This window comes from Geotrypetes seraphini, chromosome 4, assembly GCF_902459505.1.
Source record: "Geotrypetes seraphini chromosome 4, aGeoSer1.1, whole genome shotgun sequence".
Lineage (NCBI taxonomy): Eukaryota > Metazoa > Chordata > Amphibia > Gymnophiona > Dermophiidae > Geotrypetes > Geotrypetes seraphini.
In genome coordinates, this window is record NC_047087.1 from 237726444 (window position 1) to 237740490 (window position 14047).

Here is a 14047-nt window from a genome sequence, read left to right on the forward strand (position 1 = left end):
CTGTGCGCTGTTGTTTTTCCTGCTTTGTTTTGTTTTTCTCATTTTTTCGCGGTTGTTCGGCATCCGGGGGCTCCCGGTTTGCCATGGCCTCGATCAGCCTATATCCGGCCTTTGTCCCGTTTTAAAAAGTGCACCCGGTGTGATCGGCTGCTGTCGATCACCGACCCTCATCGGTGATGCATCTTGTGCCTGGGGGCTGACCATCCCACTGACTCCTGCCCCTGGTGCGCTAATTTTCAATCGCGTGCTCTGCGCCGCCGTCGGGCCCATATGGCGGACCTTTTCGTCGTGGAGCAAGCCTCTGTCTTGGCCTCGACGTCAGCCTCGGCTTCGGCCCCGGCCTTGCCTCGGCCTCGACGATCTCAGCCCCACCTCGGATGTCCTCGGCCTCGACAACCTCAGCCCCGCCTCGAAGACCTCGGCCTCGGCTTTGAAGTCCTCGGCTCTGGGTAAGTCCCCTCTTCCTTCTTCAGGTTCGACACCGGTGAAGAAGTCTTCCTCAGGGGCTCCGGCCGTTCAAGAGGGGGGTGCTCCGCCCCTAGCCCTGTCTCAGCCCTCCAAGTCTTCTGGGCGTGCGTCCATCACACGGGAATACTCGATGTCGAGGTCGCCCTCGGTGGAATGCACTGCTGCGCTCGATATGCCTTCGATGCTGTTGGTGCCGGTGTTCCAGGACATGCTCCTGGCCATGATATCCTCGGAGCTCTCCTCGGCATTGGCCCACCTGCAACCGGCCTCGACCTCGCGTGTGCCGGACCAGCCTGAGCATCGCGTCGAGGCCCCTCAGGGTAAGGTGGGCTGGGAGGGAAGAACCATGGACAAATTTGGGAAGAGACTTTATCAAAATTCTATGATGCCAAACCGAGTCCTGAACTATACGTTTACTTTTACTTCGTATCTCAAGTTCCTTTGCCCGCCTTCCAGGACGACTTGCCTGTCTCCCGTCGGGTTGAGTTTGGGCAACTGGTTGATTCTCTTTCCCAGCTTTGCCTCCACCTTTTTCATGCGGCGTATGACGCCTTTGAACTCTCGTCCCGTGTGTTCGCCTTTGCTGTAGCCATGCGCCGGCTGGCATGGCTCCGGCTGGTGGACATGGATCTAATCTCCAGGATCGCCTGGCCAACCTTCCCTGCGTGGGGAATGAGCTGTTCGACGACTCGATCGAGGCGGCTACTAAGCGCCTTTCAGAGCATGAGCGGTCCTTTGCTTCCCTGGTGCGACCCAAGGCGAAGCCGACTCCTTCCAAGGCCTACCGTGCTCTGCCCCGGAGGTACCCCCAGAAGTCGACCCCGGCTTTTTCACGCCCGCCTCCGAGACATCAGCAGGCGCATCCGCGGGCCTTGCCAAAGTCTCAGCCACCTGCCGCATCTAAGCCTGCGCTGTCATTGTGACAGTCTGAGCGGATGGGGGCGGGCCCCCTTCACGTTGGCTTCGGGCTCACTTCCCATTGGGGGCCATCTCAGGGCCTTTTACCCGAGTTGGGAACGCATAACATCGGATGCTTGGGTCCTCAACATTATTGCGAACGGTTATTCCTTGAATTTCCGGGAGTTGCCTCCCAACAATCCATCAAACGTGTGTCCTTCCAACTGGGCGCAGTTGCCTCTGCTTCTTCTGGAGGCTCGAGCTCTTCTTCGCCTTCGAGCAGTGGAGGAAGTTCCCCCTTGTCAACAGGGGCGGGGATTTTACTCCTGGTACTTCCTGGTCCCCAAGAAGACCGAGGACCTGCGTCCGATCTTGGACCTCCAGCGCCTCAACAAGTTTCTGGTTCGGGAGAAGTTCAGGATGCTCTCCCTTCCGGTTCTTTATCCCATGCTAGATGAGGGGGACTGGTTGTGCTCCCTCGATCTGAAGGAGGCCTTTACCCACTTTCCGGTGCATCCAACTTGTCGCCGGTTCCTTCGGTTTCAGGTGGGGGACCTGCACCTCCAGTACAGGGTCCTCTCGTTTGGGCTGGCTTCGTCCCCGCGAGCCTTCACAAAGTGTCTCGTGGTGGTGGCGGCGGCCCTGCAGTCCCGGGGTCTCCAGGTCTTCCCGTACCTCGACGACTGGCTGATCAAGGCTCCGTTGAGGGAGGGGGTTATTGCAGCAACCCAACAGACTATTACTTTTCTTCAGGGTCTGGGGTTCGAGGTGAACTTTCCGAAGTCCCAGCTGTGCCCCTCTCAGTCTCTTCATTTCATCGGGGCCGTGCTGGACACGGTTCGCCTTCGTTCATTCCTTCCTCCGCCTCGGCAGGCTGCTCTCGTCCGCATGAGCGAGCAGATTTCTCTGCTGTCCTCGGTCTCGGCAAAGCGGATGATGATTCTCTTGGGACACATGGCCTCCACCGTCCATGTCATGCCGTTTGCCCAGTTACACCTTTGGGTCCCTCAGTGGACCTTGGCCTCTCAGTGGCCTCAGGATCGGGACCCCGCTTCCCGTCTCATTGCGGTGACTCCTTCTTTGCGGCGCTCGCTCCTTTGGTGGACCAACTCTTCCAATCTTTCCAGGGGTTTGCTCTTTCTCGCTCCTCCACATCACAAAGTCCTGACCACGGACTCTTCAGATATGCATGGGGAGCTCATCTCGACAGTCTGCGGACCCAACTTCCCTCCGTCCCTTTTTTAGGTTAGCTTGGAGGTCACCCACTTGTCGATAATATGCTGCCTGCTTGTCCTGGGATAAAGCACAGTTACTTACCGTAACAGGTGTTATCCAGGGACAGCAGGCAGATATTCTCGCAACCCTCCCACCTCCCCGGGGTTGTCTTATTTGCTAGCTATCTGAACTGAAGACCACAAGGAGAGGCTGCGCCCTCTATTGGAGCAGGAAGGCACACACATGCATGGTGCAGCACAGCAAACTTGAATCTTCAATCAAGTTTGCTTTGAAAGCTGTCCGCGTCGGGGCTCCGTAGATGATGTCACCCACATGTCGAGAATATCTGCCTGCTGTCCCTGGATAACACCTGTTACGGTAAGTAACTGTGCTATACCTTGTTCATACAATAGTGACAATGCCACTCAACAAACTGCTATGATTAATATAATAAAGTACTTCCTCGGGGAACTTTGTATCTTAATATCAAGTTTATATCTTTATATCTAATTTTCTTCAAACCTCAGAAAGCCATGCAGTAATTTAACACGCACCGGCAGGCATTTTCATAGGTTTCAAGTTTATTTAAGTTTGATATATTGCTTTAAATACCAAAGCGGTGTATATTGTACAAAATTTATAATAATAAAAAGAAATAAATTTTAAAATATAAGTAACATGGGGAAAAGATAACATAAAGTACATCAAATAACCAATTATACATGCTACAACAGAGAAATAAATGGGATACATTTTCTAAAAATAAAAGGAAGGGAGAGGGGTTCATTTTCCTTCTTTTATGTTTTATCTGTGCTTGCAATTTTATAGTTTTAGAAAACATTACTGTTATACTGATAGATTTCACTTATCTTGTCTGTTGCTGTTGTTGCTATTGCTTCCACCCTTTCCAACGTGTTTCAAAAACTTTCTTCAGGGACGGGATTCCACTGCATCAGAATCATAGTGACAAAACTATCAGAACATTCCCAAAGGTGAAACCAGTTCTTATAACATACTAAGGCCCAAATTCTGTAACTGGCGCCTAATGTTAGGCACCTATTTTGGAGGCGCCCAACTAGATAGGCACCTATCTAAATTGGTTAATAAGTTCAATTAAGCTTTTTAATCAGCAATAATTGAAACGTAGGCACCTATCAAAAAATCGCGATTCTGCAACAAGGCGCCTCTAAAAATTTAGGCAGCCTTAAAAAAAAATAGGCGCTATGCACGTTAGGCATAGGCGTGGCTATGTGTTAGGCAACTTGTTGCAGAATAGCTTAAGCGTGCGTAAGCACTCACATAGGCACCTAACTTTTACTTGTGCCTAGAGCTGACTTATTTATTGGGCGCCTGTAAAATAGGTGCCACTCAGCGTGATTCATTATACAGCAACCAATTTTACTTGAATCGCACTGAACAGTGCCTATATCGGTGCCCAACTTTTGAGCGCTTCTTATAGAATTTGCCCTGAAGTGAATATCTTACCTAGCTTAATCGCAATATAGAATGGAGAGAAAATCGGACAGCCGGCAAGCTTTTCAAAATGGCTACAGCGTCCTCCCACAGCAAGTTTCATACACTAAATCCTGACATCACCCCTATCGCATTGGCTAAAGGCACACTCTCAACCAGGAAGCCATGCCCATGAAAACCTCACCATCCACAACCCACTAATCTGTCACTGACATCCATTCAGCATTATCATTCAACCCATTGGGAGACCGTGTTAAGAGCAAATATCCAGCAGAGTTCTTTCAGGTTCAAAAGTCTTCCAAAATTCCCTCCCTCCCATCCCAATTCAACAGAATTGATAACCCACCATTTTAGATCTTGCAGTCTATGGTTCATTAAGGTCCAGTGTCTAATCAAAGGGGCTGTTTCGTTCATAGTATGCACCCGAGACTCGTCTTGATAAAATTATAAAGTATTGGCAAAATTGCAAGCATAGGCAAAATAATATAAAAGAAGGCACATGAACCTATGAAGATGCCTGCCGGTGCGTGTTAAATTACCGCACGGCTTTCTGAGGTTCGAAGAAAATTAGATATAAAGATACAAACTTAACATTAAGATACAAAGTTCCCAGAGGAAGTGCTTTATTATATGAATCACAGCAGTTTGTCGAGTGGCATTGTCATTGCTCTATGAACCACAGAGTTTGACATATTCTGCAGTATGCTCATGAGCACAGATGGTTATCGCAGCTTTTCAACTCCCCCTTCTTCACGGTCTCTGCTGCCTCCTTCAGTTCTTCCTTCTGAAGGCGAGTGAAGGTGTCTTTCTGATCTGCTCTGTTATTTTCTTTATTGTTTTGCGGGTTTTATGTCTTTGCAAAATATTTGTGTGGTGTCGGAGATCCCAGTTCAAACGGATTGCTTTTCCTGGCCTGAGAGGAGCAGATGTTTAAGTCTGCAGCTGACAGGTGTATCCTTCGATGACCTGTGCAACCTACTGACGATTTGTGGAAGATGAGTGAGGCGTGATTTTAAAGGATCTGCAGGACCGCAGAGTGGATATGGTCCTCAGGAGGCAGTTTGAGGATCTAGATTTAAGGATTAAGAGTGCAGCTGTGGCCTCCTTTTGTGGTGCACGCCTGCCATTCTAGGCTACAAACTCAGAATCTGGTGGAGGCTGAGCCACTACCCCAGCTTATGTTAGCTGGAATAGACCACGTAGCAGATGCCCTCTATGATATAATCAGGGCCATGGGGAAAGTCTCCGCATATTCCATTTCTGACCCTCATATGCTTTGGATCAGACAATGGGCAAGTGATTGAACTTCTAGAGCAATGCTGAGCAGGCTCTCGTTCAGGGGACAGATGCTATTTGGGAAGGGCCTTGATATTATAGCCAGTGTACAAGATCGCCATCCAAGATCGTTACCAGACAGCAGAACCTGAGCAGCCAGAAGCCAGAGCCGAGGGTCCTTTCGTGGGTCCTAGCACTGTTGTCAGTACTCAACAGGATCCTCTAACCAGAGAGCCTTTCAAGGTTTCAGATAGAAATTCTCCATAAACCGGAGGAACCAAGGTTCTGTTTCCTGTTCCGCAGTGCCAGCCAAAAAGCCACAATGATGCCAGTCCTCAAGCTGCTCCTCTGAAGATTGGAGGTCAGCTCTCAGAGTGCGTGGAGGCCTGGCAACAAATGATGGCAGAATGCTAGGTTCTGGAGATTATCAAAGAGGACTACAAGATTGAGCTTGTACACTCTGCCTCCAACTGGTTTGTAGATTCACCGGCAGGCCAACCAGAGAAGGCAGAAAAGGTTTGGTCAATGTTACAATGGTTGCTGGATATTCAAGCCATAGAACCAGACTCGGGCTCTGGCAGATGCTCAATATACTTTGCCATGCCCAAGAAAGGCTCAGAAGAGAGAGGAGACCCACCTAGATCTCAAGCACGTCAGTGTGGCCCTGAGAGTCCCTGGATTTCAAATGGAGACCATTTGGTCCATCATTATAGCAGTAGAGCTGTGGACCCTGAGGGCCACTAGTTAAGGATAGAGCCCTTTCCCCCCTTCAGAAAATATACACTAAGAAAGATTTGTGAGATCAGGATTTTGCATGCACTATAAAATGTTAGTCATAGAGCAGAGCTTTGCTATGAAATCAAATCCTTGAGAAAGAAATGTCATGCTTATAGTTTCAGTGCTCTTTGCTCTGATAAAAAAAAAATAGTTACTTATTTATGAAACACTGCTTGGACATTTCCAGTAACCTTGAGGCTAAAGAGGGCAGAGGTTATTAGCTATTAAGCAGTGTAGAAAGAGAAAGAGAATTAAGATTTGCCTTTAGGAACAGAGGCCTTTAGAAACTTAGATACAGAGAACTAAGAAAGGACACAGCCTTTAGATGGAGAGTACTGTATATGCTTTATTATGTAGTGTGCTAGTGATGGCTTTTATATAACGTCTCTATCACTGATCACCTTGAATAGATAATAATAAATATATATAGTAAAATCACACTATCAAACTGGCATCAAAAAGTGCTATTAAATGAACACTCAAACCCACAACCTGAACTCTAGTGATTTTTCACGGAGCCAGTTGCAAATGAGACCATCATAGCATGTTCACTGTCTCTGCCACCTGCTTCCCATTACGCCCAAAAACTCTACATAGATAAGAAGATTGTTACTTATCTAATTTGCATGGTGGCAAAAATTCAGATCTGCAACAACTGCAGTATTTACTGGAAGGCAAAGCAGTCAGTCTTCTCCAACAAGGCCACTGCAGTGGCCTATGTCAACATACAGGAAGGCACCAGGAGCGTTCCACTCTGGCAGAAGAAGAAAGCGTTGTTCTGTTGGACAGAAACTCACCTGCAGATCTCTGCAGCGCACATGGCTGGAGTGGACAATGTTCAAGCGGATTATCTCAGCAGACAGACCTTAGACCCGGGAGAGTGATCACTGACACTGAAAGCATTCCAGGCCATTGTGAGGTGAGTGGATCATCTGACATTTGACCTCATGGTGACGGCAAAAAACAAAAAGGTGCCCCAGTTCTTCAGTCGAAGATGTGAATCCGTAAGTGCAATGCTAAATGCCCTGGTTCAACCATAGCAAGAGACCGGACTACTGTATGTGTTCCCACTGTGGCCCATGATGGACCAGGTGATTTGCCAAATAGCAAATCACTCTGGAATGGTAATCCTAGTAGTACCAGATTGGCTCAGGTGCCCATGGTATGTGGATTTCGTATACCTCCAGAAGGAGCAAAGTCTCAGACTCTAGGTACACCTAAACATGCTCTCGCAAGGGCCAATTGCCCTAGAAGATCCAGGACACTTTGGTCTTACGGCATGAATCTTGAGCACGCAGCGCTAATCCAAAAAGGATACTTGGAAGTAGTCATTATTACTCTCCTTAGAGCCAAAAAGCCAACAACAGTTTCAGCATATGCTAAGGTGTGGGAGTCATTTCAGCGCTGGTGCAGCAGAGAAAAGTTAGAGCTGGGCAAAGCCCCAATCTCATCAGTACTGGCAATGGCATCTCTTTAAGGTACAAGTAGTGAGGCTCTCATACTTCCGAGACCAAGTGAAGAGAGCTTCACTAACAGCCCATCTGGACAAAGTTAGGTTCTTCAAAGGTACTCTGAGACTAAAGCCACCAATTTCAAGATCTGTTTCCTTCCTTTAATTTTAATACATTCTTAGAAAGCAGGTCTCCTAAGATCCCTTATAAGAAGCCTCTCTCATGGATCTATTGGTCAAAGCAGTCTTCCTGGTAGCAATTACTTCTGCAAGTAATGCAGAAAGCCATTCCTCAAGATCACGGAAGCAGGGGTGATCTTATGTATGGTTCCCTCTTTCTTACCGAAAGTCATCTTGCTGTTTCATGTCCAGAAAAGAGGTTATACTCTTCAGCCTTTCATCCTACAGGGTCCAAGTAGAAGGTTTGTAACGTCCAGAGTTTTGTGTTACCTGGAGGTCACTAATGAGTTTTGTCTTTCGGATCATCTCTTCATGTTAACCAATTGGATGAGATAAGGCAAATCGGCTTCCAAGGCCACCATCTTTAGATGGATTCATAGAGCGATATCCTCTACATACATCATTTGCGGCAAACAACCGCCTATCTCGTTGAAGGCACATTCGACAAGAAGAGTAGCCTCCTGGGTGGACGCTCAGGCAATTCCAACTGAGATCAGCAGCCTAGTCTTCAGGCCATTCCAACTCTAGATCTGCCACCTAGTTCTCTCTTCATATATTTGGCATCCTCCTATGCTGCTATGTCCACCCTGTAGAATTTGGTGCTTTCGGGTCCTCAGTACGACGAGCAGGCTCATTTATCACACCCTAGAGTTTGGGGACTGCTTAGGTACGTCCCTGTGGTTCGGCATACCATCTTATTGCACTGAAAAAAGAGATTAGATTCTTACTTTGATAATATCTTTTCCAGTGGATAGGGATGGTATGCTTAACCTCCAACCCAGAAATGTACCTAAATGCGCCTGCTTTCTGACTGAAACTTAATGGTCAGCTCCATAGCTAAAATTTCACTGTCAGACTATTGGTTTAAGTAAAGACTGTATATTGGAGTACAAGGGAGGAATGGTTGAGCTCCATAAATGATCAGGCTGTTTGTTTCTTGAATTCATTGTTCCTCTCAGAGGCTTATTTAACGTTTTAACTACATTACTTGTTCCTTTATTGATTGTTTTAACTTCATCTGAGCAGATCAGACCCCTGGTTTCAGGGAATTCCCTATATCCTTCCTTCTCCTGTTGTCTTCTGTAGAACTGTTGCCAGAGTTGGTATGAACTGAAGGGGGTGGGGCAGCAGAGACTGTGGAGAAGGAGGAGGAGTTGAAAAGCTATGATTGACATCTTCTATAGTATGCTCTCAAGCACAAATGGATAACCCTATGATTCAGCATACCATCCCCATCTACTGGAAAAGATATTATCAAGGTAAGAACCTAATCTTTTTGTGTTGACAATTGATTTCTTTATTCTAAAGACAGGGGGTCTGCATCCTACTTCCGAACAAATAGAAATGTTTGCATACCACCTACCTGAGGCCACACTTTCAAACCTAATCGTAAGTATTAATGATTCTCTGTAATATGCATTGCTCTGTTTGTTGAGTAATGTTATGTGATTGGTATCATTTTAAAGCAAAATTTTATTTGACATATGTTAGGTTCTATGCATAAACTGAGATGACCATTCTTGAAGCATCTTTTATTTTTATTTATTTCATTTTTATTTATTTTCATTTTTATTCATTTTTATTTATTTTCATTTTTATTCATTTTCATTTATTTTATTTTTATTTATTTCATCTTTATATTTATTTATTTCATTCTTGTTTGAGGGTTACTGGAAGTTAATATGGAGGTATAGCCTAGTGGTTAGAACTGCCTCAGCACCCTGAAGTTGTGAGTTCAATCCCAGCCCGCTCCTTGTGACTCTAGGGAAGTCACTTAATCCCTGCATTGCTCTGGGTACAACAGTTAAGATTGTGAGCCTGCTGGGACAGATAGGGAACATACTTAAGAGTACCTGATTACTGTTCAGAGTATTGTAAACCGTTTTGGATGAATCTCTTCATGAAAAAGACAATTAATAAATTTATTTTATTTATTCGGTTTTCTATCCCGTTCTTCCAGGGAAGCTCAGAACAGTTTACATGAATTTATTCTGGTACTCTAGCATTTTTCCCTGTCTGTCCCGGTGGGCTCACAATCTATCTAATGTACCTGAGGCAATGGGGGATCAGGCGACTCTCCCAGGGTCACAAGAAACAGTGTGGGTTTGAACACACAACCTCAAGATGCTGAGGCTGCAGCTCTAACCACTGACAAAGATGGCAAAACATAGTTACCAAAGCATGGTAAAAACATGGTATGATGAGCATAGTTTAGCAAACATAGCATGGTAAAGATAGTATTACAAAGCACGGCTAACATAGTATGACATAGTATGACTTGGCAAAAATGGTAAGTCAAAACAAAGCTTGAAAGACATGCAAAGGCAAACAGTGTGTGGCTAGATTGGCAAACATGATATGATGAATATGGTCTATAGTAGGATAAGGATGGCAAACAGTATGGCAGAGTGTGGTGGAATATTGTATGACAAAACATGGCATGGTCAGACATAGGACAAATCACATCAGTGTTTGAGATTTGAGACAGTGGAGAGTCGGGGCCCTTTGTCAGAAAGTCCAAGGAGTTTGGATTGGCTGCATTCATAGAGAGTCAGGGGAAGAGGTGAGTTTTTATTAAATAAATCCCTGTATTTGGGCGATTAGGTATTTGCTGTCATCTCTGTAAGTAAACTAGAGGGAGTCTGTACATGCAGATTTCAGATATTTAGGTGCTACCAAATGCCTATTTTTATATAAACTTTCATTTGTTCTCCCCCAATATCCTCAGAAGCTTCCATAACAAATATTCTAGGCATGGTGAGTCTTGAACCAGTGGGTTATTCTCCTTTGCTCACAAGTTTGTAGAAGGCATCATCTGCTTTTTTCTCTCGGCTCCACCTCCTACATCTCTGGGCTGTGTCCTAGTTCCTCAGTTTTTCCTTCTAATGGTTGGAAGGTGTCTTTCTAATCTGCTTTGATTTAGATATTTTATTTTTGGGTCTTCATCCAAAGTGTGAGGGTTGCGGTGTTCCAGTAGTTCCCAGTTTGACTGGGGCAATTCTGCCTTGTAAAAGAGACAGACTCTGTGGTCAGAAGACTGTAGCCATGAGGGCAACCCTTTTACAGGGAACCTGCCTGGCCAGCCTGCTCTAACACTTTGGTGACTCAGGGACTGTTTCCCTGGGAGCACAGCTTGCTTCTGGTTTTTACCAGAGCTTGAGCACAGGCTGTGTAGCCCTATGTTAGTCTTGAGGGCTTTATCAGATGCTGGCTATGTCTCTCCCCCACCATCACCAAAGACGTATGAAGTGCTGTGGCGGTCTAGGGTAGAGAATGACACGGAAACTCATTTTCCCTTCCCATCGAGTTCTTTTCCTGCCCCTGCCCCATTCCTACAAGCTCTGTTCTCATCTGCACAAGCCTCAAACACTTTAAAATCATAAGTATTTGAGGCTTGTGCAGTTAAGGCAGAGCTTACAGGAATGGGACAGGGACAGCAACAAAACTCACGGGGTCGGGGAAATTTGAATTCCTTTGGGGATGTGAAAAATTTTGCCCCGTGTCATTCTCTAGTCTGGGGTCTCAGGCTTGTTGGCTCTGAGTGGGATTTCATGCTTATTTGAGGCAGCTTTCTTCTCCATTGTCCAGCTGCAGTTTGAGCTGAAGCAGGCCTAGCACAATAGTGAGTACAAGCTATTGTAGCCTATGAGAGACATCGGGTGGTCTACAAATTGAAGTTTGAGGTTTCTGGGGCTGGTATTTGGGACCCCAACCTCTAAAATCCCCTTCGTTGAATTTTCTGTTCTATTTATTTTAGCTCTCCTGGGCCATTATTTGGCACTAAAATGCTGCCGCAACAGCTTTCTTGGGGTTCTTCTATCTGCCTCAAAACACCTTGATTTTGCTTAATATCATTCCAGATGGACTCCTTAGGCTTCCATGTTCCACATGCTGCGGGGCACGTGAGGGGTGTGTATGGGAGCTCTGGGCTTAGCTCCCTTTGGATCCTCTAGAGTAGTGGTTCCCAACCCTGTCCTGAAGGACCACCAGACCAGTCAGGTTTTCAGGATAACCTTAATGAATATGCAAGAGAGAGATTTGAATCTAATGTAGGTTTCAGGCATACAATCTGCCCCATGCATATTCATTAGGGCTATCCTAAAAACCTGGCTGGCTTGGTGGTCCTTCAGGACAGGGTTGGGAACTACTGCTCTAGAGTGTCCCATTCGCAGGCGGCTTGGTTTGAGGGTAAAACACCCCCCACCCCCGAGCCCTCAAGTAACTTAGTGGATTTGGTAGGAATTCTTGGGAACCCCTTTTCAGGGGTTTACTTCAGATTTTGTGAGTTTAATGTTCACAGCTTATTTAAATTATTGAGGGCTGCAGGTACTGTCTGGGGTCACACCTGTGATTGCGCAGGCGGTATGTCCTCTCAGAGAGCAGTTCTCCAATTTAAGAATCATCTGCAGGACACTGATCCCCATTCCTCCCAGTCAGTGAAAGACTGGGAGGAATGGGGATCAGAGTCAATGCCCTTATTACCCCAGTGTGAATTCTCAGTTTTGGAGGAAGCAGGGGCTCAGACAAGGGCCACTAGCCAGAAGTCTTTGGCAGCCCTGGATCAATTGTGTGCTGCCTTTAATAGCCAGCAGCATTGCTAGAGATATTATAGAATCCTTGCAGGAATTAAAGCTTGAGCCCCTGCAGACCTCTGAGGCTCAGTTTTCAGTTATCAGCAGCAATAAGGCTCAAACCCCAATTTTCCTTTGCATCCAGATATTACCAAGATGCTGACAGAGCATTGGAGACTCTTGAAGGCACTTGTGGGTTACCAGGACTACAGATATTACCAAGATGCTGACAGAGCATTGGAGACTCTTGAAGGCACTTGTGGGTTACCAGGACTATAGCAAAGATGAATCTGATGGCTCTGGATTTTCAGCAACTGTTTGTCCTGCGTAAAATGGATTTGGTATTACTTCGCTGTCTAGTGAAGGCGGAGTAACTTTAAAGGATGTTGCAAGACTGCAGAGTGATTTTAGTCTACAAAAGGCAATTTGAGGCTCTAGCCTTAAGTCTAAAGGTGGTAGCTGCAGCTTCTTTTGTTGCTCGCACCTGCCCTACCAGATTGTGTCAAGCCCTGTTAGCCATTTTTAGCACCAAGAATGCTGCTGCTGGTGTGACCATCTTGGATTTCCCATTTTAAAAGACTCTGTCTGCCTCAAAAATCCCTCAATTTTGATTAAAATAGATAGGGATGGACTTCTCAAGTCTTTCTAATTCAATATCATGCCAGGTTTGAGCTGAATGGTCATCTGTGGAGGAGTGTCTGTGTTCTGCGTGTTGCAAGCCATTTGCTCAGCCACCTCTGAGACCTCTAGGGCTGGGGATATGCAGTGGGCTCGTTTTCCAGGGAAGACAGTGAGTTAGCAACATGCAGATGTGCCCTCACCATGGAGAGCATGAAGAGACAGATTAAGTCCCTGCAGAGCTTTAATCTGGATTTTGTAAGTCTGATGTGAAGTGTTTATTTAAATTGTTAGTCCTTCCGCGGTTTCTGGAGGTGCATCAGGGATGGAGCATTCAAGGGTTCTCTCTGAATACCCTCCTGCCAAAGTCAGACCCATCCCAGGACCAGTTCAAGAAGGACTGGGATAATTGGAGGTCTGAGATCATGACTTTATTGTTCCAGGGAGCTGCTTCTCTCCTGGAAAACTTTGGTTCTCAATGTGAGACTGGTGGTCAAAAGGCTGTGGTGGCCCTAGACCAAGGGAAGGACCTTACAGTGCATCACCTATTCAAGACTACATTGCTCCTGGGTATTATTATGGATACACTGCGGGAATTAAGATTGGAATCCTCGTAAGCCTCAACTTTACAGTGCTCAATTATGAGTGGCTCTATAGCTCAGATCACATTCTTTTCCTCCCATCCAGACATCACTAAGCTAATTACGGAATATTGGGAGGTCCCAGAGGGCTCTCTGCAAGTAGCTTAAGACCATGTCCAAACTCTACCCGATGGCTTCTGATTTCCAGCAGATGTTTGTTCAGCCTAAGGAGGGTTCGCTGGTTGCACAAGTCAACAAGCGGACTTCCTTACCCAGCAAAGGAGGTATGATAAGACGCACAGGATCACAAGGTGTGATCCTTAAAAGACAATTTGAAGTGTTAACTCCAGGGATTAAGGCTGGTGTGGCGGCCTCATTTGTGACTTGTGCTTGCCAGACTTGGCTCAGTTGGCTTCCAGTGTCAGATGATGAGGATAGTTCCCAAATGGTACTGTCGGGAGTAAATTGTGTAATGGATGCTCTTTATGACATTAATAGAGTTATGAGCAAAGTTTCTGCTTATTCCATCTCCACCCACAGAA

The 14047-nt window shown here is 46.1% G+C and overlaps 1 protein-coding gene across 1 annotated transcript in view; it reads left to right on the forward strand.

Annotated features, from left to right (window-relative positions):
• The window catches only part of SUPV3L1 (Suv3 like RNA helicase), a 133563-nt gene that overhangs the window by 67981 nt on the left and 51535 nt on the right, over positions 1-14047 (forward strand). The window contains exon 12 of the mRNA XM_033943658.1: positions 9044-9124. Coding sequence (XP_033799549.1) covers positions 9044-9124 — 81 coding nt within the window. The remainder of the gene's footprint in view (positions 1-9043; positions 9125-14047) is intronic.